At 43.9% G+C, this 26,829-nt stretch overlaps 1 protein-coding gene across 8 annotated transcripts; it reads right to left on the bottom strand.

The window, feature by feature from the left end:
• Window positions 1-981: 981 nt before the first annotated feature.
• LOC311129930 (putative ATP-dependent RNA helicase Pl10) lies at window positions 982-26,475 on the bottom strand. 8 transcript variants are annotated; one of them, XM_084162499.1, is made up of 19 exons: window positions 26,169-26,469; window positions 22,531-22,579; window positions 22,101-22,148; window positions 13,988-14,098; window positions 13,267-13,396; window positions 13,049-13,156; window positions 12,710-12,809; window positions 12,429-12,564; window positions 12,083-12,177; window positions 11,820-11,918; window positions 11,160-11,320; window positions 10,829-10,973; window positions 10,215-10,359; window positions 9,346-9,393; window positions 5,474-5,655; window positions 5,171-5,288; window positions 4,449-4,605; window positions 4,184-4,317; window positions 982-4,021 (listed from the first exon to the last, which is right to left on the bottom strand). In XM_084162499.1, the coding sequence occupies exons 1-19, from the start codon at window positions 26,211-26,213 to the stop codon at window positions 3,924-3,926; spliced, it is 2,109 nt and encodes a 702-aa protein (XP_084018625.1). In that variant the 5' UTR covers window positions 26,214-26,469; the 3' UTR covers window positions 982-3,923. The 8 variants fall into 8 exon arrangements, with proteins under 8 accessions (XP_084018625.1, XP_084018622.1, XP_084018624.1 ...); XM_084162496.1 differs by having other exon boundaries at window positions 13,919-14,098; XM_084162498.1 differs by having other exon boundaries at window positions 13,967-14,098; window positions 26,169-26,468.
• Window positions 26,476-26,829: the final 354 nt, after the last annotated feature.

A 26,829-nucleotide genomic window follows, 5' to 3' on the forward strand; every position in this document is an offset into this window, starting at 1 on the left:
TTTGAATTTTAGTCAAGGGCAAATAAACAGCATTAAAATAGGTAACAAGTACAAGACCCTTCAAAATCAACTCACAATTCAATGTAACAATGAGGAACTATTGCATTATAACATCACCATGGAGCCAAAAGAAAAATGCCATTTAGAAATTATGAGAATAAATAAGTCTGACAGTTATAATTATAACTGGACTAAAAAGTATTCAAATACCATAAACACAGTAAACAGACGCCGTGTTCTTACCTGTCGATTATGTCTGACATGTCCATGTATGATCCAGGTGCCTGTCCTCCTGTCCATGTGTCTGTCCTGCCGGTTAGTCAGCAGAGCTCACTCACATACAGGACTGAACAGGCTAATAGGTTGTCTGACGGAGGCAGTGTGTGCGTGTCTGGTGGAACAATTGTGTGCAAGTACATTTGCATGAAAAATGTGTGTTTGATAGTGTGAGAGCACCAATGTGTTCCTGCACTTAAAGCACAGCAACCCCCCACCCTCACTAAAACCTGTGTGTGTGTGCAGGGATCATCCAGCATGCTCTTAACCTGATTTAACACTGATCTGGGGTCAGATTATCCTTACTGCTTCTGGCATGCAGCTCAATAATCAGGAGAACCAGTGACTTGATCACAACAGGGTTGTGTTCAGTAGGCACAAAACAGGAGGAATGTTGAAACAGGGCCCAGGGGTACTACCCAAACTTGCCCAATAAGAATGCTCATCTTCATTTTACATTGCAAAACATTTGGCTAAGTTGTGCACTATTGAACACAACCCTGATTTGATAGAGAGAGGAATTCAAAAATTGAGACAAGTGAAACAAGGTATTTTAACAATAAAATCTCTTCAAATGAACTGAAGCCCATCAAATCTCAGCCAATGCCAACTTAGCTGCTCCTCTCCGCAGCCACTCCAGGCAATAGCCTGTCCTACATTTATAACACCAAGTCTTAGAAAACATGCTTGATTTTTATAATACGGTACTTTTGCATTCAAACTTTATTTTGGTAAAATCATACAATAATTGCACAGCTGAGTCTTTTCCCATGCTGTGCATTAGCCTCTAAGCTAGTACAGAAAGCAAAGTCTAAGTTTAAAGAGCTCTGGGTTTTTCCTCCTCAGGGTACTGAGCAAGTGGTGGTTGTCGCCTAGTCTTCCTGTGGTCAGGCTAGTAGTTAATGTGCTGCTACTGTGGGAAACACTACTGCAGCTGAGACCTGCTCAATACTCTGAGGGAACACAATCACCAGAGGTGCCATATGCAAATGCAACAATAGAGAATAAACCACGTTTTTGTTTTTTAAAGATTGTCATATGCCAGACATTCACTGGATTTAAAAAAATATATAAATCAGGTCAAATTAGAATAAAGAGTTCTTATAAACAATGCACACAATTAGAGAATCCTGAACAGTTCTGCACCGATAGATTTAGGAAAATTTTATTTTGCTCTTTTGACAACTTTAATTCCAAACCTTGGCATGTTTGATTAATTCCATTTTTCTTTTTGCAGGCCAATTTCACCATCTAATATTTAGAGATGTCAGGGCCCGAGGCCTTGAAACGGCTGTGGATATTATCATTATTGACCGAGTCCAATATGTCTTAAACATTAAAAAGCTCACACTACCCCGAAATATATAATTTTTTTCACGCATACAGGTGACATTCAACATTCAAGTGCCAGTGTTTTTGTTACCGTCTTTTGGTCAAGTTTCTTGTAACTTTCAAAGAATCACTTTGAGGCTTACAAAAATAAATATTTCTCAAAAATGCTTAATAAATTACACAAAACTAGCAGCAAAAGTAGAATCTAGAAATCTGTGTGCAAATGGCTAAATTCCCTAACTGCTAAATCCCCTGGTCCCAAATAAATCCTGTTTAAATGTTGAGAACCCTTCCCCTTTGTAAACAAGCTGCGTTTTTTCACAATCTCCTCACACACAATATTTGGAAGCTTAAGGACACGTATTCAAGACATTTATATAAAACTCTAGATGTGCAATAAAATAACTTTTGTAAAACTTGATGGGCACAACAACAAACAAGGGCCTACACACCGAAAATCAAGTAGCACCTTTCAATCCAAGTTCTCACTGTCAGTGCATCCGCTTTTAAAGTGAATACATTTATTTTTTTAAGTTTTCAAAAGGCACAATACACTTAAGAAACGTAGTGCACTTAGAGATTCTCAAATGCCCCAGCTCTCCTCCTCTCGTTGGCTCGCGTTATTTGAGAGGAAAAGCCTCGTCTGGTCGGTCAGAACCATTGCTTTATACACATCTAAAGCAGACTACCTCCCAGAGTTGACAGTATGCATGTACCATAAGGAAGGGGACAACAGTCCCCAGTCTTTGGCCACCTCCACAGCTACAGTAAAGAGGAATGGAAACCAAAGCAATGGTGGTGCACTGATAACGTGCGCCCTAACCCTTGACCTTCACCCCATAACCCCGGCGGCAACTGTCCTGCTGTCCAGTGCCTTTGCTTTCTGACTGGTTAACCCTTAGTGATGGACCTCCTACTGCTTCTGTCTCTGATAGATGAACCATGCGCCTCCAACACAGCTTGAAAAGAGAAAATGTTTGTAATTAAGTTAAGCCTGCGACTCAGTTTATTTGTCTTATATCTCCTTGACCAAAAAACAAAACACTAGCATGCGTAGAATACCGGCTCGGCGGTCAACGGTAAGACTGTTTAATGTTAACGCCGCGCCACACTGTCCCCCCCTGACGCTATAGCCGCGCCACACTGTCCCCCCCTGACGCTATCATCACCCCCCCCCCCTGGTCCTTGTGCAGCCATTTCGAACTTCACTTCCAAGATGGCGGACATTTTTTGTTTTGATACATGTTTGTAGAAGAAACATTTCACTCAAAAAACACTGCCAGATTTACAATACCACGCGCGTGTGCCCGCTCTTCAAATGTAAACAAACTAAATAACACTGCCCAGTTAATGTAGCTAGCGGGAAGTAACTTACTAGCTGCCATAACATTGTCAAGTCAATTCATTCAGTGTTTCTGTTTGAATTAAACCCCAGTGTGTGTTTGTTAGCACTGATTTTAACGACTTTCCGTATTAAGAGATCACAACTGGAATGGCTTTTGGAAAGACTACCGTATCCTTAGAGGAGCCTATCCAGGATAGAGTGAGCGAAAAAATTAAAAAGTAATCGAACTCTTCGTCCCTTTAAGATTAGAATACAGTTATTAGCCACACTGAGTACGGCCCAGTGAGGTCGGACGCTACAATGATGTTAGCTGTTTGAACTCGGGTTTGAACTCGATAAAAGGCTACATGATGACCCTGCGACAATTTTGAAAGGTTCAAATGGATTCATGACTCGAGCGAGCCACAATGCCCCCAGTGTTTGCCAAGGTTTGATTAAGTACAAGCTTGTTTTTTTTCCTTCTATGCTTCTTTTTTCACCAAAAAAATAAAATACAATTTAGAGCTCTTGGCCACATTCATTTGGTGAAATGACAACAGAATTAGTCCTGTCTAAATTCAAAAGGCACAGTACATTAACATACAAATGATCCTCAGGTTATTCTTTTAGTTTCTTATTTTTGTTTATACAAAGAAAAAAGGAGTTGCTGTTTTGAACAACAAAAGTCTGAGTTGCTATATCAGACCATACATGTCAGCATCCTTACATGCGCACTGTTCTTTTTATCTTAAAAGTGTGCAAATCTCTGCTCTTCTCCAGTGGATTGGCACCACGCTGGTTATATCTTCGCGTTGCGTCGTTCTCCATGTGAGAGAAGCGAAGGGGCAGAGAATCTTGATGTGTGTAATGTACTGTGTGTCAGTGAAACTACACAGGGTTGAGTGAGCGGGGGTATTTTAGTCTGGCGTAGTCAACATGTGGTTTCTGTGAAGGGATCGGTTTGGTTGGCGTGGCAACCGGGTTTCTATGACTAGTTGCCCCACCAGTCGGTTCCACTACCGGAGTGACTGTAGTTGCCACCATAGCCGGCGTCGTTGCCGCCATAGGAGTTCCCGCCTCCAAAGCCACCTGGGAAGGACAGAGGTCGAGGGTCAGTAGATTCTTATGATAGATTCATTCAGTAATTCACATACAGCTATAAAAACATGAATTCCAAATGATCATGGATAAAAACTAAGAGGACATTTGGAAAGGCACTTCAAACGGTTCTGAACAGGGCCTAGCGCTTACCTCCACCAAAGCCGCCACGGCTTCCTCCTCCGTAACCCCCAGTGCGTGGGCCACCGCGCCCACCACCACCGCCGAAGCCGCCGCCGCCGGGTGTCTGACGGTAGTCCCTGGCACCGAATCCACCAGAGGAGAATCTAGCGGAGAGAGAGAACAAAAGTTTATACACACAGAACATGTAGCTATTCTCCTTTCTTGAGAATCTCCTTTCAGATCTAAAATCATGGATGGTCCATTAATGTCCCTGAAAAAGTTTGTGTGTGTGCACCTCTTGGAGCGTCCGCGTCCCGTGTTGCCCTTGTGCTGGTTCTCATAACCCAGGCTCTCCAGCCAGGACGGTACCTCCTGCTTGGCCTCCACCAGGATGTCCAGCAGGTCTTTGGTGATGTTGCTGTTCTTGTCGTTGAAGAACGATGTGGCCAGACCTACACACGCAGACAGGTCTCAATACTCTACACACACAGATCATGCAGTGCAACTCTCCAGGGCATGCGGTGGAATGAGCAATTTCACTTCTTGAAAGACTTATGGCTTCTTAAAAACACAATTCATGCAGTGTGTGATCTTATGTAATATAATAGTGTAGTTTTACTGTTTATCCGGAGTTATTCTCGTTTCTACAACTTGTAGCTTAGTCTGTTCGGGCTAGCTACCATCCCAGTCGTATCAGAAGTGACTCACAGAGGCGCATGGCCAACACACACACACAACACCGTTATTCACTGGCACCAGTGTGGTAATGTACTGTCCAACACAACGGGACAATCTACCGTTGTGCAGAGCTATGCAAGGGGAGCACACCATTCTCATTATACAACCAACCGAATGTCATTGACAACAGAACCTGATACACAAGGTGAGTGACACACATGTGACCTAGCTATCACTATCAATATGTGAATCCAAGACTAATTTGGTGATTTACCTGTTTAGTCTGGGTCATGTTAATTATGCAGCAATGTTTCCCCCTCAAACACTAGTCCCACTCACCCAGGTTCCCCACGCGGCCTGTACGACCGATACGGTGGACATACTCCTCTATGTCGCTGGGCAGGTCAAAGTTGATGACGTGCTTGACGTTAGAGATGTCCAGACCCCGCGCAGCCACCTGGGGGTGAAGACAGAGGGAAATATAATGCAACCAGCAATGGGGAAAACCTTTCAGGTGGTGATCGACGTTACGGATGTAATAGCTTCAATACAAATCCTGATACGTTTTGATGCGAGTAGGATAAAAAGGGGGAAATGACATCACTATGTCTGTTGACAGAGGGTGTGTGTGTGTTGCCGTACTGCGGTGGCCACCAGAATGGGGCAGCGACCAGAGCGGAACTGGTTCAGCGCCTCCTCTCGGTCTCTCTGGGAGCGATCACCGTGGATACTGGTGCAGGCGTAGCCCTCGCGATACAGAAAGTCCTCCAGGGCGTCCGCTCCCTTCTTGGTCTCCACAAACACCAACGTCAGAGACTCCTTACCTAGACAGAGTGCGGAAGAGATGGAGTGAGAGTGTGATCGAAAGAGGAAAATAAAAAAATAAAATGTTGAGTACTTAGCTTACAGGCTATGAGCAGGATAAAGACTTCAGACAATGAGAGGGGCGATGGGAGCAGGAAATAAAAATGGTGCTGCGCATACAGAGCAGGTGCTGGTAGGGTGACCACATGTCCCACATGGTGCAGGACAGTCCCGCATTTTGGCCCTTTGCAAGAGACTTGTTGGAATGTCTGACAGTCACAGCACTTGTTACAAGATATACATCATAAGGATGTGGTACTGGTGATGTTAAACACTTCTCCAATTGTTGTTGAGGTCTGATATTCAGCGCAGCACAAGATGGGATGTAGGCCTACGTTATATCTTCAACCAATCACATTTGTCAAATCCTTTAGTGCTAAATTCCAGCTAAACTTTGAGTGGACAGTTTACTTACAAAAAGAATGCTAACAAAGAGCTACAAAAGAAAGTAGGCCTAAATAGCCGTATTAAACTGAAAGGTAATTGTCAAACTTTGAGGCTCTCCATTCTCATTACTTGCTTATTCAGCATACACTACATGGCCAAAAGTATGTGGACACCTGCTCGTCAAACCTCTCACCCCAAAATCATGGGCATAAATATAGAGTTGGTCCCTCCTTTGCTGCTATAACAGCCTCCACTCTTCTGGGAAGGCTTTCCACTAGATGTTGGATATTTTGCTGCGGGGACTTGCTTCCATTCAGCCACAAAACCATTAGTGAGGTCGGGCACTGATGTTGGGCGATTAGGCCTAGCTCGCAGTGGGTCGTTCCAAAGGTGTTCAATGGGGTTGAGGTCAGGGCTCTCTGTGCAGGTCAGTCAAGTTCTTCCACACCAATCTCGACAAACCATTTCTGTATGGACCTCGCTTTGTGCACAGGGGCATTGTCATGCTGAAACAGGAAAGGGCCTTCCCCAAACTGTTGCCAAGCCCAAACCATGAAAAACAGCCCCAGACCATTATTCCTCCTCTACCTAACTTCACAGTTGGCACTATGCATTGGGGCAGGTAGCGTTCTCCTGGCATCCGCCAAACCCAGATTTGTCCGTCGGACTGCCAGACCCAGATTTGTCCGTCGGACTCCAGAGAACGCGATTCCACTGCTCCAGAGTCCAACGGTGGCAAGCTTCACCATTGTCGCCACTCCAGCCGATGCTAGGCATTGCTCATAGTGATCTTAGGCTTGTGTGCGGCTGCTCGGCCATGGAAACCCATTTCATGAAGCTCCCAACGAACAGTTATTGTGCTGATGTTGCTTCCAGAGGCAGTTTAGAACTCGGTAGTGAGGACAGACGATTTTTACGCCCTACGCACTCGGCGGTCCCGTTCTGTGAGCTTGTATGGCCTACCACTTCAGGGCTGAGCAGTTGCCACGTTGAAAGTCACTGAGCTCTTCAGTACGGACCATTCTACTGACAATGTTTGTCTATGGAGATTGCATGGCTGTGTGCTCGATTTTATACACCTGGTGTAGCTGAAATAGCCGAATACACCAATTTGAAGGGGGTGTCCAAATACTTTTGGCCATGTAGTGTATTTGCTGCTACTTCACTCAATTTATTTTTAGGTTGACGGCAAAACGGATGTCTTTAACGAGAACACGACGGTAAATGCCGTAGAGCCTGGCGGTGAATGCCACGGTAGATGGGACTTGCCGCCGAAGTTCAAATATTTCAACTTTAGCCGTAGCATTGTTTTCTACCGGATGTTGATTTGCATTGTTTGTTTACTGAAACCACCACAACAACGCATACCATCATGCTGGCTTTTGCAGTCACCATATTTTTTACTTTCTTGTCCCGCTATGCCAACTGGTATGACGGTTTTTGCATCCCTCGTCTAAACGCAGCATAACTGTTTTACATTCCGAGACCAACCAGAAATGTTTCCTTGGCCAAATAGTGCCAGATTTTCATAAAAAACAGCCACAGTCTCTTTCCGCATTACCACACAAGAGTAGGCGCTTCAATTAGCTTGTTCGGTGCAGCGGAAGGCGGATGTGTGTGTCGTGGGTAATTTTTATTTTATTAATGTAGGCTACAGTCCCGCAAAATCATCCTGTTGTCCCGCATTTGGGTATTTTAAACGTGGTCACCCTATAAAATCACTGGTGGTGTGACCGACCTCATCACCATGGAGAAAAGAAACAAATGGCAACTGAAAAATGGAAACCAGGGGAGCAAAAGCAGCTTTGCTTTCACTGACAAATTATTAAGTTCAACTGTTTTGCACAGTTTACAGAGTTATGCCAAATGTCCTCATATCAGAATTAGCCAACTGTCCCATAACTCAAAATGTCCTCACAGCCATTTGGAATGGTTCTAGCAAATGAGTAGTCTTAATGTTTTGTCTACAGTGGACCAACACTGCATTAATAGCTATCGGAGCACACGCTAAATGGTGAAACTGGATGGAGGGGTGGATAGGGGGCATGGTTGACATTCTCTGATCACCCTACGCCTGTTTCTACATTTACATTTTTAATTTTAGTCATTTAGCAGACGCTCTTATCCAGAGCGACTTACAGCGGCAGCATTCAGTAACAGGTAGGCAGGTGGGCCGAGTTTGGGTATGGTTGGCATGGCAACAATGAGCGATGAAGAGGCCAGGACCAGGTTTGTGTGTCTTGAAAATGCATCCTGCCTTCCTTGGAATAATTGCTGATTTGACATGTTAGGATAGTTGAAGGCTAGAAGCATATGGCAAAAACATTCACCTATCCAGTCATAATATCAGTGCTAACCTCACAGAAGAAAGGAGTGTTTTCTAAATATTCAAACATGGCTTGGATATCAACATGCAGGTCTACCGTTTCCTAAACTCGGTCCTCGGGACCCCAAGGGGTGCATGTTTTGTTCTTTGCCCTAGCACTACACAGCTGATTCAAATAACCAACTAATCATCAAGCTTTGATTATTTGAATCAGCTGTTCCTAAAATGTTAAACTTCATATTCATCATGTTTTGCAGTAAAAAAGATAAGTGTTTCCAATGACAACCAACTGGTTAAACACCGATGATGTCATCGGAAACTAATCTTTTCCACAAAACATAGAAACACACCATTTTCACATATGCTGATGGTGGAGATGAATATCAAGTGGGAAAAAAGGGTGCCATTTCCCTTTAACGTAGATGGACTAAACCTACTTTTATAGGAGACGCAGCTCCTTTTGACAGTTGACTAACAGTGTAGCTCAGTTTCCAAAGGCAACAGCCCAACGTGTCCTTAATATATCCCTACGTGTGTGTAACACCCAGACAGTAACACCAATCCAAAAACACCAAAGCTGTGCTCCAATTAACAGCCTCCTTTGAGGATGGTAAACATTACTGCTGGTTCTAATGACAGGGTTGGCCAACCCTGGTCCTGGAGGGCTGTAATGGTGTCATTTAGACTAAAATAGTGTCTTAGTGTCGGGATGGAACAAAAGCCTGCATCCCACAGCTCTCCAGGCCTGGAGTTGCCCACCCTGACCTAAGGGTAGGATTGGCCCTGAGACTGCAAGCATTATGTCTGGCCCTAAAGCTCTTTTGAGAAATTCTGAAAGGAGAAAGAGGGCTGTGAGCCAGGGGAGGGAAGAGGATGGAGTGGGATGTGATGTTTGGGAGGGTCAGACTGAGGGTTATAGTACCATAATAATACTTACCGGGTGTCACTGCAGCCTCCTGAACATCAGGAGCATCACTGGGGATGACTAAATAAAACCAAACCGCCCAGTAAAGTAAACCAAAGGAAGTGTGGAGTAACTTAACAGTTCTTAAATATGTAATAACTAGCACTTTCCCCATCAACCACCCTCCATTTCACCCAGGGGAGAATGGTGAAGGTTCATCATGCCAACTAGTTTAGGAGAACCGTGTCCATGGGGATGTTAATTTACTTTGTCAAACAGACTAACAGATGGCTGGGGGTGGGGGCAAGGGAAAAGGCTAACAAATGTACCCTTTTAGATAAACACCAGTTGTCATCAATTAGTTTCAATACATCTGTGACTGAACCAATGATTTATATATACACATTAGTTGACTGATACGGGGCGCTGTGTTGAAGACACCGTGCCGCCATCTTGGCACTCCCCCAGCATTGTAAAAAATATTTTGGAAGCTATAGAAATGCATTTCTTAATGTCTACATTTGTTCTTGCCACATTTGTGCTATGACTACACACTTTAAATTATATTTTCAGACAAAATATATAAACACGTTACTCTGATTACTACAACACAAAATACATGTAACTGTCATTGAATCATTTAATTGAAATACTGTAGAATTCCATTCATTCCTATGGAGGACTACTCTTACTGGGGAGTGCCAATATGGCTGGCCGGTGGCTTCAAAGCCTCTCAATGACCAACACATAGCACCAGCAATCCAGGGTTTATATACATCATTGGACTGAACGTTATACCTGTGTGAATTATGGAGTTTGGTGTGAGAACGTGACGTGTGTAAAGGGTTTGAGGGTTATGGGGTAGAGTTGTCTTCGTTGGTTCGTGTGTGTGTGTTCCTTACCTGTAGCGTTGAGCAGGTCCAGGAGGAAGGACCTCTTGTCGCCGTCCTCCACCCACACCACCTTCTGGGTGATGTTTTCTGAGGTGGAGCCCACGCGGCCCACGGCCAGGAAGATATAGTCCTCCAGGAAATCACGCGCCAGCATCTATACCCAGTCAGAAACACACACATTTTACATTTACATTTTAGTCATTTAGCAGATGCTCTTATCCAGAGCGACTTACAGTTAGTGAGTGCATATATTTTTCATACTGGCCTCCTGTGGGAATTGAACCCACAACACTGGCGTTGCAAGTGCCATGCTCTACCAACTGAGCTACAGGAGGCCAGTCACCCCCAGTCAGAAACACCCCCCCCCCCCCCACCCCCCCCCCCCCCAGTCAGAAACACACACACCCCCCCCCCCCCCCCCCAGTCAGAAACACACACACACCCCCCCCCCCCTCCCCCCCACCCAGTCAGAAACACACACACACCCAGTCAGAAACACCCCCCTCCCCCCCACCCAGTCAGAAACACACACACCCCCCCCCCCCCAGTCAGAAACCCACACACACCCCCCCCCCCCCCAGAGTGTGTTACTCAAGCTTGCATTACTACTGGTACGTGTGTACCTGGATCTCCTTGGGGAAGGTAGCGCTGAACATCATGGTCTGACGGATGCCTTTAGGGGGCATGGTGTCCTGCTCCACGATGCGTCTGATCTGGGGCTCAAAACCCATGTCCAACATCCTGTCAGCCTCATCCAACACCAGGTAGCTGACAGGGATGACAGAAACGGCTCACTTAGCACTCTGGTCACTTACTTATGTTAGTTTTAGACAAAGCATTAGCCAACTCATTATCATTAGCACTAGCCAACTCGTTAGCAATAGTTAACTTGTTAGCTTTAGCCAACTCTTCAGCGTTAGCCAATTCGTTAGTGTTATCGTCTGCCCCACTCACTTGCAGTAGTCGAGGCCGATCTTGCCCCTCTCCATCATGTCCACCAGGCGACCGGGTGTGGCCACCAGAAGGTGGCAGCCTCGCTCCAGGTCTCTGATCTGCTGGCCGATGTCAGCTCCTCCGTACACCACACAGGGACGCACGCGGGAGCGGTACGCAAACTACAGGGATAAGAGATGCACAGGACAGTTCAGAACACTAGTATAGCCATAATTCAGTATTAACCATCACCCTTTCATTGTCTATGGAGTATCGTTCTATAACAGATGTTACCGAGATTAACATCTGACTGTAGAACACACTCATGGTAACTTGATGCGCATTCATTTCGATAAGATATCACATTGTACCAGTGATTGAGGATAGAACCAGAAGACGAGAAACATTCTGGCACCGAAGACATAGCACTGGGAATTTTGTCCCTCCATAACACACGAGTACAGGGAAAGTGTGCGCATGCCAAGAAAATAGGTAGATATTTTCTTTATCTAACGGCAATCATTCATCAACCTGTTTGGAATCAGTAACCTTCAGGTCACCAACCAGTTCATCTTCCTTAGCCACCACAAGGCTACTCTACTATACTGGTGCCACTACAAGATCATTCATGTTCTGTCCATCGTGTATGGGTTTGTCTGTGGGTGGAGTTTTAGCCCATACCTTTCTGGACTCTTCGTAGATCTGCAGGGCCAGTTCTCTGGTGGGAGCCAGGACCAGAGAGAGAGGATACTGCTTACGGCGCCCATATTTACCGCTGTCCTGTGGAGGGAAGCAACAAGTGTTGGTCAACCTCAGCACACCGAATAAATAAATAGCACACATGCAAGTCGGGGGGGGGCAATTTAATTGCGTTCACAGAAAAGCAGCGTTTCAGATTGATGGGAAAACTCAACGTTGCAGTCTGCTCGTGTGTGTGAGTGTACCTGTCCGTTCTTGCCAGCCGCCGCAGCGTCTCCAGGCCCCTGTGTGTAGATCTGGCTCAGCACTGGCACCAGGAAGGCTGCAGTCTTACCAGAGCCTGAGGAGAGGAACATTCAGTCATTTACTCAATACAATAATCATTCATTTCTGCTGGTCTAAAAGATAGCAAGCGATAGAAAGAAAATCCCAAAACATGTTTTAAATTCATAGTATATTTAGCTCAATTTGTAATGCAAGAGAATCAAATTAAAGACACTAAAACAGGCTCAATTCCATTTGATCCTCTAGCGAGCCCTTCCGCTACCATCTACCCCTTTAAAGTAAAGTTTCATTCATTCATTCTCTTACCAGTCTGAGCACAGGCCATGAGGTCCCTCTTGGACTTGATGACCGGGATAGCGTATTTCTGGACGGGGGTGGGCCGCGTGTAGTGGGTTAGGGCAATGTTGCTCATGATGATCTCACCCATGTCCACATCATGAAACTGAAATACCAAAACACAGGCGCTGTTAGACTTCTACTCTGTTTACTTTTGTCAATAAGAGTCACTTGAAAGTGTTCCATATACAGTGTTGCCCTTGATCTACATGACAATTGTTGACGTAAAACCAGTGATGTAAGTGACTTACACTATCGATGTGTGGCGGGCAGTTGGATCCAGTGGCCTCCACAGGAATGTCGTCGTATTTCTCAAAGTTAATACCCGTGTTCCCGCTTGAGAACAGCTCTCTGGATGAGCGGAAAAAGATTGGGTTAGAGGACATCACATTAGACAACACCTAACAGGACTCTTTAAAAAGTCATCAAAAATTGCTGAACACTCCTATTGCACACTCCCAGCTGTAAGAGTGAGTCTAAGATCAATGTGGTTGAGTATGCTTATATAAACGGCACACTTAAAGTTGTAGAACTCCTAGACACACAGGTTTGGCCAATGTAACAGTTGAGAGGAGAAGAGTGAGACTCACGCTTCCAGTCGTTCGTTGGCGGGGCTGGGTTTGGACCAGTCCTCATCGTCCCTGGAGTCTTCCTGCCAGCGGTTGTTGCCTCCACCGCCATAACCTCCACGCTGATAACTACACACAGATACACTGCTCAACACACTTCAATCATGAGCTGTCTGAAACACACACACACACACACACCTACTTGTATGGCTAAATACATTCCGCTGAGTGGTACTTACCCTCCTCTGCCCCCTGATGATCCACGGTCGCTGTAGAAGGAAGACTTGCCCCTCCCTCCAAAGCTGTTATAGGCCGCGTCTTGTCTGGGAGTACCTCCCCAGCCTACACCATCTTGTCCACCACCAAACCCTGGCGAGGGAGAGTGGATAGCTCAGCGAGTAACAGAGGCTACATTCCTCATCCGTCTCGCATGCAGGAATGGTCTACCACCATTACAATATTGCTTAGGAAGCAAACAGTCATTTTGGTAAATGGATTTGATTGATTGGATCGAATGATTGGAGTATAGGTTAGACAATCTGCAGGGACGTTTTTTTTCTGTACCTTTCCAGTATTGTCTGTGTATTTTATCAATAATACGTATAGCTATACGTTGTAACTAAAGCAGTCTGATTTGTATTAAGTATTTTATTCGTACATTATTTCCATTGCTGGTGACTCAAGGAAATTCTGCCTCTGCAGATAGTCTATTATTAGTAGTCATTACTAGAATTACCGAGTAAAAATTTGTCTATATGCACAGTAGGATCTAGAGGACCAGATCTAGAGCATAATACAATACCTACTACTTGTCTCAGTCTAATAGTATTGGTAATTACTAGTATTACTGCGGAATAGATAAATACAATTTGGCACAGTAGGTTTCCCCACCTGCGATGTGCATTGGCTGATTAAACGAGGCGCCACCCATGCTGTTACCGCGGAAGCTGCCACGCCCACCTCTGTCATTTCGGGGAGGCCCGCCGCGTCCCCCGAAGCCCGCATTGCTGTTGTCATGGTAACCATTAGCAAAGCCATTGCTGCGTCCGCCGTCCCATCCTCCTGGAGAGTCTTCATGGACAGGGTGAGGGGAATGAAAGGAAGAGAGGGATGATGAGACGGAGGTAGAGAAAGTGTACTATGGGGTTGTCATGTTATCAGAGACTACGAAGGGGATAGATTGGACTCCCAGGCCCACAGACAAAGACTCCCTTCAATTTTTACAAAATCAGTTCCCATCACCCTCCTTTCAATGGAAAATTAAACATTGGATTTGGCAAAGCTAGTGACTATTGGTCAAAGGACTTAGAAAACTAAATTTTAGAGATTCAACCTTGAAAAAAGGGAGGCCAACTTACTGAACTTGGCGGTATGAGTTCACAACAGTGAACATCTCTGCAAAATGCAGAGTACCTACACTTCAAAAGAATCGTACAATAACCCATTTTCCATATTTTCCCAAATACAAGGTCAGGCCCCTGTCTGAGGTGGGGACATTTACCACAGCGATCTGCCCAGCTCTGCATGCTGGCTGTCTCATCTTTCCCATCGGTGGCAACACCATTATCAGTGTGGGCTTGGGAGGAGGCTGAGGAGGGCTGGTCAGAGGACCGTTTAGGGTTTCACCACTGCCAGAAGTGACAAACAGCCCAAACCCATAGGGGTTTTCTTTCACTTCAAGGTGGTAAAGCTTTAGATAAAAGGTAGCCTAGGGAGAGATTATCCTAAATATGTACACTGCTCAAAAAAATTAAGGGAACACTAAAATAACACATCCTAGATCTGAATGAATGAAATAATCTTATTAAATACTTTTTTTCTTTACATAGTTGAATGTGCTGACTACAAAATCACACAAAAATTATCGTATGTATCAACCAATGGAGGTCTGGATTTGGAGTCACCCTCAAAATTAAAGTGGAAAACCACACTACAGGCTGATCCAACTTTGATGTAATGTCCTTAAAACAAGTCAAAATTAGGCTCAGTAGTGTGTGTGGCCTCCACGTGCCTGTATGACCTCCCTACAACGCCTGGGCATGCTCCTGATGAGGTGGCGGATGGTCTCCTGAGGGATCTCCTCCCAGACCTGGACTAAAGCATCCGCCAACTCCTGGACAGTCTGTGGTGCAACGTGGCGTTGGTGGATGGAGCGAGACATGATGTCCCAGATGTGCTCAATTGGATTCAGGTCTGGGGAACGGGCGGGCCAGTCCATAGCATCAATGCCTTCCTCTTGCAGGAACTGCTGACACACTCCAGCCACATGAGGTCTAGCATTGTCTTGCATTAGGAGGAACCCAGGGCCAACCGCACCAGCATATGGTCTCACAAGGGGTCTGAGGATCTCATCTCGGTACCTAATGGCAGTCAGGCTACCTCTGGCGAGCACATGGAGGGCTGTGCGGCCCCCCAAAGAAATGCCACCCCACACCATGACTGACCCACCGCCAAACCGGTCATGCTGGAGGATGTTGCAGGCAGCAGAACGTTCTCCACGGCGTCTCCAGACTCTGTCACGTGCTCAGTGTGAACCTGCTTTCATCTGTGAAAAGCACAGGGCTTTTCATTTTGCAGGGCTCTGGCAGTGCTCCTCCTGCTCCTCCTTGCACAAAGGCGGAGGTAGCAGTCCTGCTGCTGGGTTGTTGCCCTCCTACGGCCTCCTCCACGTCTCCTGATGTACTGGCCTGTCTCCTGGTAGCACCTCCATGCTCTGGACACTAAGCTGACAGACACAGCAAACCTTCTTGCCACAGCTCGCATTGATGTGCCATCCTGGATGAGCTGCACTACCTGAGCCACTTGTGTGGGTTGTAGACTCCGTCTCATGCTACCACTAGAGTGAAAGCACCGCCAGCATTCAAAAGTGACCAAAACATCAGCCAGGAAGCATAGGAACTGAGAAGTGGTCTGTGGTCACCACCTGCAAAACCAGTCCTTTATTGGGGGTGTCTTGCTAATTGCCTATAATTTTCACCTGTTGTCTATTCCATTTGCACAACAGCATGTGAAATGTATTGTCAATCAGTGTTGCTTCCTAAGTGGACAGTTTGATTTCACAGAAGTGTGATTGACTTGGAGTTACATTGTGTTGTTTAAGTGTTCCCTTTATTTTTTTGAGCAGTGTAGTAAGAGGCAGCTTCCACATCCACCTGTGGGTCCTCAGGGGCTCCTTCAGCGCCAGATTTCACACACACACACACACGGCAAACTTAATGTGGTGAATACACACACCAGCTGATGCTTCAGACCAGGCCTAGTGCTGTGGACAAACACACACTGTTCATATCCCTGTGCACTATGCAAACAGCGCTAGCCAGTAGCCACATTCTGCAGGATCAAAGATTACCATTCAGAAGCATTGCTAAGAAACTGAGTCAGCTAGTTTCAAGTTGGACAAGGGGTCCAGAAATACTTGTTAATGTAGCCTAGTCCTCTATTGACGCAAACTGTGCATTAACGCAAAGGATGCAATGACGTGTAACTCAAATTGATGCTGGCTGAATGAGCTAGATTAATAAAGACAACACTGTAGAAATTACTTGAGTTGAAGACTCCAACCGTAAGCAATATACTACATGAAAGTATAGAGTGGCTTGGCCAATGTTCAATCAGACAGTAAAATTAGCAGGTCGTCTGCTTACCCTTTATAGAGGGACTATTTCTGGACAGTAGAGTTAACACAGCAGACCAAATGAAGGTGGAAGGATACAGGAATCAATTCATAACCAATCAGGATTCAGATCAGTCACCATCTACAGCAGCACACTGCAAGCTCTGACATCACTATGCAAGGCATAATGCCAAAGACAAGCGAAGCCTTTACATCTAAGCTGCACAATTTCAGACCCCACCAAGTTACGCAGGTGTTTCCTTGGGCAATTACAGTGCCTATTGGAAGGATTCCAAGTAATGGCTTCTAGCTATTTAAGCTCCAATATGCTACATTTCCTTCATACGGGAGTCCCTGCTTTGATTCCATTCAATTTGTACACTCCTAGAATGTTCTGAAGGCAGTAAATACTACATACCAAAAGGTTAGTTTTGATACAGCTGTATTCCTACTGCAGATACACAACATAAGGATGTTAGCATTGAGCATACCGCAGCTCCCATTGGCATTAGTAATACAGCCATACTTGCGACACAGGGCAGAATCTCACAAGAAATATCAATTTCAAAAACAAACATGCACCAGAAGCAAGCTACTGCATACTAGAACACACAGCTTTGACACCAGTCTATGCCTGCATATTCTCAAGTGATACCCTATTTCCAGTAGTGGGAATTGGGTGTGATGTTTTCTATGGGGAATAGCCTACATGTCATGCAGGTACATAGGTATACCATTTCTGTCTGACCAGACCCCACTGTTGAAGTGGTAAAAGACTAGCTCCTGAGAGGCCAGTCTTGGATAACCTAAGCAGAGGTACAGGGGAAGGAGTCTATAAAAACAGATTCTCCTTCCATAAGTTGGCTGATGCAATACGAGTAGGTTGACATGACACTAATAGTTACCGGTCATACAGTCATCCCATCCAGGTGTATTAATTTTGTGTCTTTGGTGACGTTGAGGGTACTGCTTAGGAGAAACTATTAGGGACACTACATACTGTAAAGGCTTTCGAGTTACAGTACAGAACATACTGTGGGTTAGAATATGTGCAAGATTGCACATTCGGTGCATTCCAAAACAAGATTAAAAATGCAAATTGCCCAATACAGCTAGCTCATCATTGAAAGTAGCGTAGAAATTAGATGTGCTGCATTGTCAGCTAAAACAGACAAATCTAACGCATTGGCCTAGATGGCAGCTGCTGGTATCATATCCTGTTCTGTCTCAAATATAATTTTTAAGCAGCATCTCAGCAAAACCAGCAGAGAAACGCACATTACTTATGTTTGAAGCTGGGTGTCGCATTGTTTTTCAAAAGTCTAGGCCTCTTCACATTGGGTTCCATATACACAGATTCAGCTTAGGTTTGTGGAATCTGTGCACCTGGAACACCCCACATTGGTGTTTCTGGTGTGTAAAAGGCCATTTCATGCAACTAGAAATGCAGGGTGCCCTCAGCACAAAAGGAGACGGAAGGGACTTACAGAAGTTCACTGGAGGTGGCACTGAATAACCGTACTGTCTACCAGAGGAATAAGCATTTTCTGTTGTGGAATTAAAAAAAAGAAAATAATAATGTCACAAAAGTGTGAGATTAAGCTAACCCAAGACAAACTCTATAACATGATTAACAAGCTGTTCCATTGGGATATACTCTGGCTCTGACATTTAAGATTTTCCACAACTTCTCAGAGGTAAGTCAGTGCTAGCCTATTTAGCATGAGGATATTTTCTTAGAACACAGACTTGTCTTTCCCTTAAGAATATTGTGATCTGTTGGACCCAGTGGGCAGCAAGCAATTATCACAAAACTGGCAGATTTCCAAATCCAACAATCCTGGTGTGCAGGTAATTCAGAAATGGCAGAGAGAAGGTCTATGATTTATCTTTTGCATTAACTACAAGTATTTTTTTGGGACCGGTCTAGTTACCGGCCTTATGTCAGAATTGATTGTAAGAACTACTTTGAAGCAAAGTATCGTCGAGATCTCCTCTCATGGGTCTTCTCATGGGCATACAAAAAGAGCTTGTTGGTTGTCTATATAAAGCACAATGACAATGCTAGCCACCAAGACCGTCCATCCTCCAATTGGTTATATTGCGGGCATGTGATATGTCGCTGATCATTTGAAGTTCAAACTTTTTTTTTTTTAACTAGTCGCCACAATTGAAAGTCTTAGGACTTGTGTATAGTATCCTCTGCAATTTTTGGTGTATGCATCTCAAGGGTTCAGACTTCTTTGACACGTGACCCATTTCTCATGACCCCACCATGTATAAAGAAAAAAATGTTTACTTTATTTTTTATTTTATTGGAGCTAGGACAGTCAAATTGTTTAACTGATTTGTAATAATATTTAAATCTGAAGGAATTATGGTTTGAAATGCATCAGAAAGGTATTGGGAAGTTCAGGAAAACAGGCAATTGTGTATGATCTTCTGTGTAGAAAAGATCATTGATGTTATTTTCCACCAGTCCTATCCACTCTGTTCTAAGGGATTCTGAGGGAAACAGAAGACGTGTTCCTGAGAGCCTCATCTTTCAGTGATGGGGTCATAATATTTTGTAGCAGAAACCGCTCTTTTTTTATTACAACCGCGTTTAGCTGCTACAGGAGTTGACTCATGTAACCTCGGCTGTATGAACCAAGTGTTTCCTACCTTCACCACCTGGGGGTGGCCCGTCAGGAAGTCCAGGACCCAGTTGTATAGGGCGGGGTTCAGACCCAGGGCCTCGAGCTTAATGATGAGCATGGAGGGTACTATGTGTTGAATGCTGAGCTATAGTCAATTAACAACATTCTTACATAGGTATTCCTCTTGTCCAGATGGGATAGGAAAGTGTGCAGTGTGATGGCGATTGCATCGTCTGTGGATCTATTGAAGTGGGTCTAGGGTGACAGGTAAGGTAGAGGTGATATGACTTGACTAGTCTCTCAAAGCACTTCATGATGACAGAGCTGAGTGCTACGGGGCGATAGTCATTTAGTTCAGTTACCTTTGCTTTCTTGGGTACAGGAACAATGGTGGCCATCTTGAAGCATGTGGGGACAGCAGACTGGGATAGGGAGAGATTGAATATGTCTGTAAAAACACCAGCCAGCTGGTCTGCGCATGCTCTGAGGATGCGGCTAGGGATTCCGTCTGGGCCGGCAGCCTTGCGGGGGTTAACATACTTAAACGTCTTACTCTCGTCGGCCACGGAGAAGGAGAGCCCACAGTAGTGGGCTGCGTCGGTGGTACTGTGTTATCCTCAAAGCGGGCGAAGGTGTTTAGCTTGTCCAGAAGCGAGACGTCGGTGACGTGGCTGGTTTTCCTTTTGTAGTCCGTGATTGTCTGTAGACCCTGCCACATACGTCTCGTGTCTGAGCCGTTGAATTGCGACTGCACTTTGTCTCTATACTGATGTTTTGCCAGTTTAATTGCCTTGCGGAGTGAGTAGCTACACTGTTTGTATTCTGCCATATTCCCAGTCACATTGCCATGGTTAATGCGGTGGTTCGCCCTTTCAGTTTTGCGCGACTGCTGCCATCTATCCACGGTTTCTGGTTAGGGTAGGTTTTAATAGTCACAGTGGGCACAACATCTCCTATACACTTCCTGATAAACTCAGTCACTGTTTCAGTGTATTCGTCTAAATTATTTTCACAAGCTACCCAGAACATATCCCAGTCCGTGTGATCAAAACAATCTTGAAGCGTGGATTCCGACTGGTCACACCAGCGTTGAATAGTCCTTAGCACGGGTACTTCCTGTTTGAGTTTCTGCCTATAGGAAGGGAGGACTTGAGTTCCTGTATGTTCCTACAATTACACCATGAGTCGTTAATCATGAAACACACACACCTCTGCCCTTCTGCTTCCCGGAGAGATATTTATTTCTGTCTGCGCGATGAACTGACAACCCATCTGGCTGGACCGATTTCGGCAGAATATCCCCAGAGACCCATGTTTCCGTGAAACAAAGTATGTTACAGGCCCTGATGTCTCTAGAAAGAAATCCTTGCCCTGAGCTCGTCGACTTTGTTATCCAAAGACTGAACATTAGCGAGTAGTATACTTGGAAGCGGTGGGTGGTGTGCGCGCCTCCTAAGTCGAACCAGCAGGCTGCTCCGAGTGCCTCTCCTACGCCGACAATGTTTTGGGTCAGCCGCTGGAATCAGTTCAATTGCCCTGAGGAGAGCAAACAAAGGATCTGCTTCGGGAAAGTCATATTCCGGGTCGTAATGCTGGTGAGTTACCGCCGCTCTGATATCCAGTAGTTTTTCACGGTTGTATGTAATGATACAAAACACTGAGCTAATAATGTAAAGAATACATAAAACAAAATAACGTTAAGTTTCCTAAGAGCTAGTCGCGAGGCCGCCATCTTCATCGGCACCAGGTTACACTATATACTAAATTTGACAGTCTGCAATAATCTAATGAATTCAAGGCTTATGAAATTATACCACGGCTAAATACATGTATAAGCCCTCCACAACCATAAGACCCACTAATAAATACATGCTTTTTTGCAATAATCACTGATCTGACTTTCAAGTCTATGAAAATGCACTTTGTTACAAATTTAACCAGAACCAGGCATACTGCACATTCACTATAAGGACTAACTTCTTGTAGCAGGCATTATAGAAAATAACAGGTCTCAAGCACAAGCCCACATGCTAGTGAGTAACCAGCTAATCTTTATATTTCAAGTTCAGCTAACTTGGATCGACTTGCTAGATAACGAGGTAGAACAGTTATGTGTTATGAACACACTTCTGTCCATCTCCAACTGTTTGAACAGCATGCTAGCCTGTCCAATTTGTTCAAATGTTGAAATCAAGTGGCCTACCTTATTTTGCCAATAATTTAAATAAAATTGTGTTTTATGCTTACTACACATTTATAAAAACAGACAAGACAACTAGTATAAAATTTCTGCTCAGTATCAGACTAATTCTGTGCTTCAGTTGCACTTCTCCACTCTCATTCTATCAGCAGACAGCGCTCTGACTGGATGTGTAGCTACATTTATTTTAGTTGTGTAGCCTACTTTTCTCTGGTCAAACGCAAGATTAACTTAAAAAACAGGAAATGTAGCTGGCTTCTTTCTATGACAAACAGAAATATTGTTTTAGCAAAGACCTTGCTTTTTAACTGCATTGAATATTAAAATGGAGAACATGGGAGTTTTTTTTAGACAACCCTGAATCCCAATTCTGCACTTGTACACCCCTCCCCACCCATTTAAAATGAATGGAATGGTATAAGGTAGTTTCCACTTTTCCTTTTAAATCCATGAAGGGAAGTGACCAAGTGCACAGGGGTAGGCCTATAGAATTGGGACATGGTAACAATCGTCAGAAGATCTCGCCCAGTGTGAGTCTGTACTGTAACCAATAACTCTGGTAATACAAGTGAGCGCTGATGTCTTGTATGTGATTTACTGGGTGTCAAACACAACACTTACCGTTTTTGGAAACCTCTTTGTTCCTCAAGTGAGGTGGAATGTAACGCCCTAGGAACAGTGGAAAATGTTAGGATTATCCGTTTTCACGTTGAGAAACAAATTGTATGGTAAAGTCATAAATGAAAATCGCCACAATGAGCTACACTGAATGTTAATTCTTGTGCTGGAAAATTTGAAAAAAGTCACCTAGTTAGAAAAATAAATATGAACTTCTCGGACAAATAGTCACAACAAGCCACCTCTACATGTTAACCCCCTAGCAAATTGTTCAAATTGCTCTGGGAAAGAGGATTTGCCAAATTACTAAACAAATGTATTATGGCACCTTGTATGCTATTAGTAAATAATTACAGTATCTAAGAGATCATTCTGCTATGAACATCTGTGCTTATAACATTTGAGATAAAATTATGTTTATGTGAATACTTACTGCCGGTGCCTCCTCTCTGTCCGTCAGAGTTCAAGTCTAGACCAGCAAGCTGAAAACACATAAAAATACTGTTGAGTGCATCGTGTGATTTTACCACAAGCATGGTCAATTACAACCAAGGGGTGAATTAATACTTCCAAATCTGATGGAGCGAAGTGCCCCAAAAAAAAGTCTGACGCTTGGCATTCAGGACAAATACTTCAATCTTGGTTTCATCAGACCAGAGCATCTTGTTTCTCATGGTCTGATTCCTTTAGGTGCCTTTTGGCAAATTCCAAGCAGGCTGTCATGTGGCTTTTACTGAGGAGTGGCTTCCATCTGGCCACTCTACCATAAAGGCCTGATTGGTGGAGTGCTGCAGAGATGGTTTTCCTTCTGGAAGGTTATCCCATCTCCACAGAGGACCTCTGGAGCTCTGTCAGAGTGCCCATTGGGTTCTTGGTCACCTCCCTGACCAAGGCCCTTCTCCCCTGATTGCTCGGTTTGGCTGGGCGGCCAGCTCAAGGAAGAGTCTTGGTGGTTCCAAACTTCTTCCATTTAAGAATGATAGAGGCCACTGTGTTCTTGGGGACCTTCAATGCGGCAGACTTTTTTATACCCTTTCCCAGATCTGTGCCTCAACACAATCCTGTCTCGGAGCTCTACGGACAATTCCTTCAACCTCATGGCTTGGTTTATGCTCTGACATGCACTGTCAACTGTGGGAGCTTATATAGACAGGTGTGTGCCTTTCCAAAACATGTCCAATCAATTGAATTTACCACAGGTGGCCTCCAATCAAGTTATAGAAACATCTCAAGGAGGATCAATGGAAACAGGATGCACCTGAGCTCAATTTCGTGTCTCATAGCAAAGAGTCTGAATACCTATGTAAATAAGGTATGTTGTGTATTTTTTTTTATGAATTTGCGAAAATTTCTAAAAACCTGTTTTCGCTTTGTCACTATGGGGTATTGTGTGTAGATTGATGTCGGTCCCCACCAGACACCTTCATGACACGCAGGTTAAAATACCAAAACCAACTATATTAGTTTGGGGACAGGTAAAAAAAAAAAAAGAACATGAAACACGCATGGACATTTAGCTAGCTTGCTGTTGCTAGCTAATTTGTCCTGGGAGATAAACATTTTCAGATCAAGCATAAATTGAGAGAATGCCAAGAGTGTGCAAAGCTGTCATCAATGCAAAGGGTGGCTACTTTGAAGAATATCAAATATCAAATATATTTAGATTTGTTTAACACTTTGTTGTTTACTACATGACTCCATACGTGTTATATCATAGTTTTGATGTCTTCACTATTATTCTACAATGTAGAAAATAGTAAAAAAAAGAAAAGAAAAACCCTTGAATGAGTAGGTGTCCAAACTTTTGACTGATACTGTATACATTTGTTACTGCTCGACTAAAACAACCTGTCGACCAACAGCCTAACGACCAAAAAAATAGACTAATTGGGGTCAGCCCTACTCCTCGTTCATCTTTCTTCTTCTGTGGATTTTATTGGTGGTTGGCAACCAACTACATGCATTAGCAAGTTATATTTTAGCACCTACCTACACAGACGCACACAACAGGTTTGGTCAGCCTGTTACATGCCGACCAGACTGCCCACTTTGCGTGCGCTGCAAAATAAATGTACACATACACATTAGTCAATAATGTCATCCAAACTGCTCGTGAGCATCTGCGTAGCCAAGTGCTAAAATAGAAATTGGTTCTATTTTAGATGCTTGAGGCACTGCAAGTCCCGCCTCTCCCATTTCCTCATTGCTTTTTAGGAGCATAACATGAGTGATTGAAAGATGAACTAGGTACAGTCCAGTTGGTGGCAGTAATGCACCTTAAAGTTAGTTCCAACCGCCATATAAAGTCCACAGAAGAATGAACAAGGAGAAAAACGAACTAGGTTTCCCCTTTTTATCTGTGGATTAATTGTCAGAGTAGAGAACACATGATTTTGTATGACCCAACATGGGTCAAAATTCTACAAAGATCCAGCTAAAAAAGGACCATGTGCATTCCAAGTAAAATAACAACCCAATGTTTATTTTCCAGGACAAAATAGCTAAATTTCCATTAATGTTTCATGTGCATTTTGACCTGTCCCAAATTAATATAGTTGGTTCACAGTTGGTTTTGGTATTTTAACCTGCTTGTCATGAATGTGTCTGGTGGGGATAGACAAAATCAACACATGCACACATGACACTATCGCTTTGAACACACCGACTGTCATTGCATTTTGGTACACCAGAAGTACATTCATTTCTAATGGAATGCTGCATTTGACTTGCAGCATTGTGTAGCAGAGGCAGTTGCACAATGACCCTATCTGTGTGATCAAGACTTAAAGTGTATTTTCGCAAAATGGTATGCAGCATCATCTGCAAAACATTCACCTTCTGCTACCATTTATGTCTAGCCGTTAACGCATACAGTTAGATGCATATGTTCTATAAATCCAACTTACGCACCACACAGAACGCATTGCAACTGCCTCTGCAACGTAATGTAATTCTGGTGTACCAAAACGCAATGTCGGTGTGATCGAGGGGTACCCCCTGACCGGTTCTGTGCATGTCTGCGTTTACTTTGTTGCACACATATCTAGATGATGCTGCATACTATTTTGCGCTATGACGCGATCGAGGCGTAACGCTTTGAACCGACTGCGTAATTGCGCAAAATAGTATGCAGCATCATCTAGATATGTGTGCAACAAAAGTCGGTGACGCAGTTGGTGTGTTCGAATCGTAGGGCCCTAGTGAATCACGTGCCACTTATCCAAGACTTATTCTGCTGTCTATATCCAAACACGATTATACCGGCGTAGTAACGTTATCTAGACCAACAACCGCATATTATAAGTTATTAAAAGAAAGTTAACTAGTTATGTTTTACATAACTAAAACCCGACATTAACTCACCAGCTAGCCAATGATAGATTGGCTTTGTAAACGCAGTCTGGAGTAGGTCACTACTCTTCACCTACAGTACTAGAGCGATTGTTATTTCCTGCGCCACGTTTCAAGACTCGACAGTTACTTTTATCGGCCGGAAGAATTGTATCAATCTAACCAGCTAGCTAGCTAACGTAAACTAGCAAGCTAAAGTGAGCTGAATATGAATTGCAAGCTAGGTAGTTAACTATTTTGTAGGCTAACAAGTCTTGGTTCTGTAGCTAGATAGCCAACGTTAGCTAAGGCCTAACCAAGCCTGAATAAGATTGCCGTGAGATCAACTACGCAACGACACCGGCCTGTTACGTGTAGCCAAATTGCCTGGCTAGTTACATATATTAAACATTAAAATATGTATTTTTATGACTGTCAGCTAGCTAACTTACTATGCAGTTATTGATAGCAAGTGTTCACTATCGTTGAGACAAATACATTTACTAACTACCAAGTCTTATCAAAGCTGAATATCACCATACAGCTAATTTTACCGGCGACACACCAACCACCATTTTACCAGCCACATCCACGCAGTTAACTAACATTAGCTTGGCTACGAACCACTTTAGTTTGCTAGCTTAGCATAAGCGTCGCTAGCTGACGGAACGTTATTTTAGTTGTCCTAACTCCATATTTGCAAAGTTATAATTGTATTAAATAAATGAGGTAAACACTCACCTGCTGATCTAGACCATGTGGATGATCGACGACCACATGACTCATAACTAAAGATTATAGAGATTATATATCAAGAGAAAGGATTTTCTTTGTTAGCACGCTAGCTAGTTTCTTTGTAGATCACAGAATTAGTCCTAGATTCCAGTCCGTAATATGTAGCTAACTGTATGTCCTTTCAGGCAATAAAACAAATGTATTGTGTAAATAAATGTTCCTTTCTGTCAGTTTTTACGTGGTTGCAAATAAAAGTATCCACTCGAGCTGTAACCGAAACCTTCCACTGGCTTCTCCGTGGTGAAATGAAGCTAAATTACGCGCACAGGTACCGCGAGATATCACTATTTCATGACAGACATCGCGATGTTCACATTTTTGTAAATTTCCGCGCGGAAATATTAATCTACTTTATTTTTTCTCAGGTGAAGTGTGTATGATAGTAAAGTAAATAATATAGCTAATAGCAAAAAATATTATATGGTAGTAAACATATATTATGATAGGACATAATGAAAGGAGACAAGGTGAAGGAAAGGAAGCAAAACCTTGTGCCACGGCACTTTGGGTATATTTTAATAGTCTGAAATGGGCTCCTCTCCTTGTATCGTTCATCTGCAATTCAATACTGACCTGTAAGTGTTGGACAGGTTAAGCATACCTTTAG

Source organism: Coregonus lavaretus, assembly GCF_964263955.1.
Source record: "Coregonus lavaretus genome assembly, chromosome: 5".
NCBI classification, from domain to species: Eukaryota; Metazoa; Chordata; class Actinopteri; order Salmoniformes; family Salmonidae; genus Coregonus; species Coregonus lavaretus.

Coding starts and splice junctions, on each gene's coding strand:
- LOC311129930 (XM_084162496.1), bottom strand. CDS start 26,213: ATGAGTCATGTGGTCGTCGATCATCCACATGGTCTAGATCAGCAG. Junction 12,565..12,709: donor GCCCGCCACACATCGATAGT/GTAAGTCACTTA, acceptor TTGGTATTTCAG/TTTCATGATGTGGACATGGG. Junction 5,289..5,473: donor CCATTCTGGTGGCCACCGCA/GTACGGCAACAC, acceptor CTTCACCCCCAG/GTGGCTGCGCGGGGTCTGGA.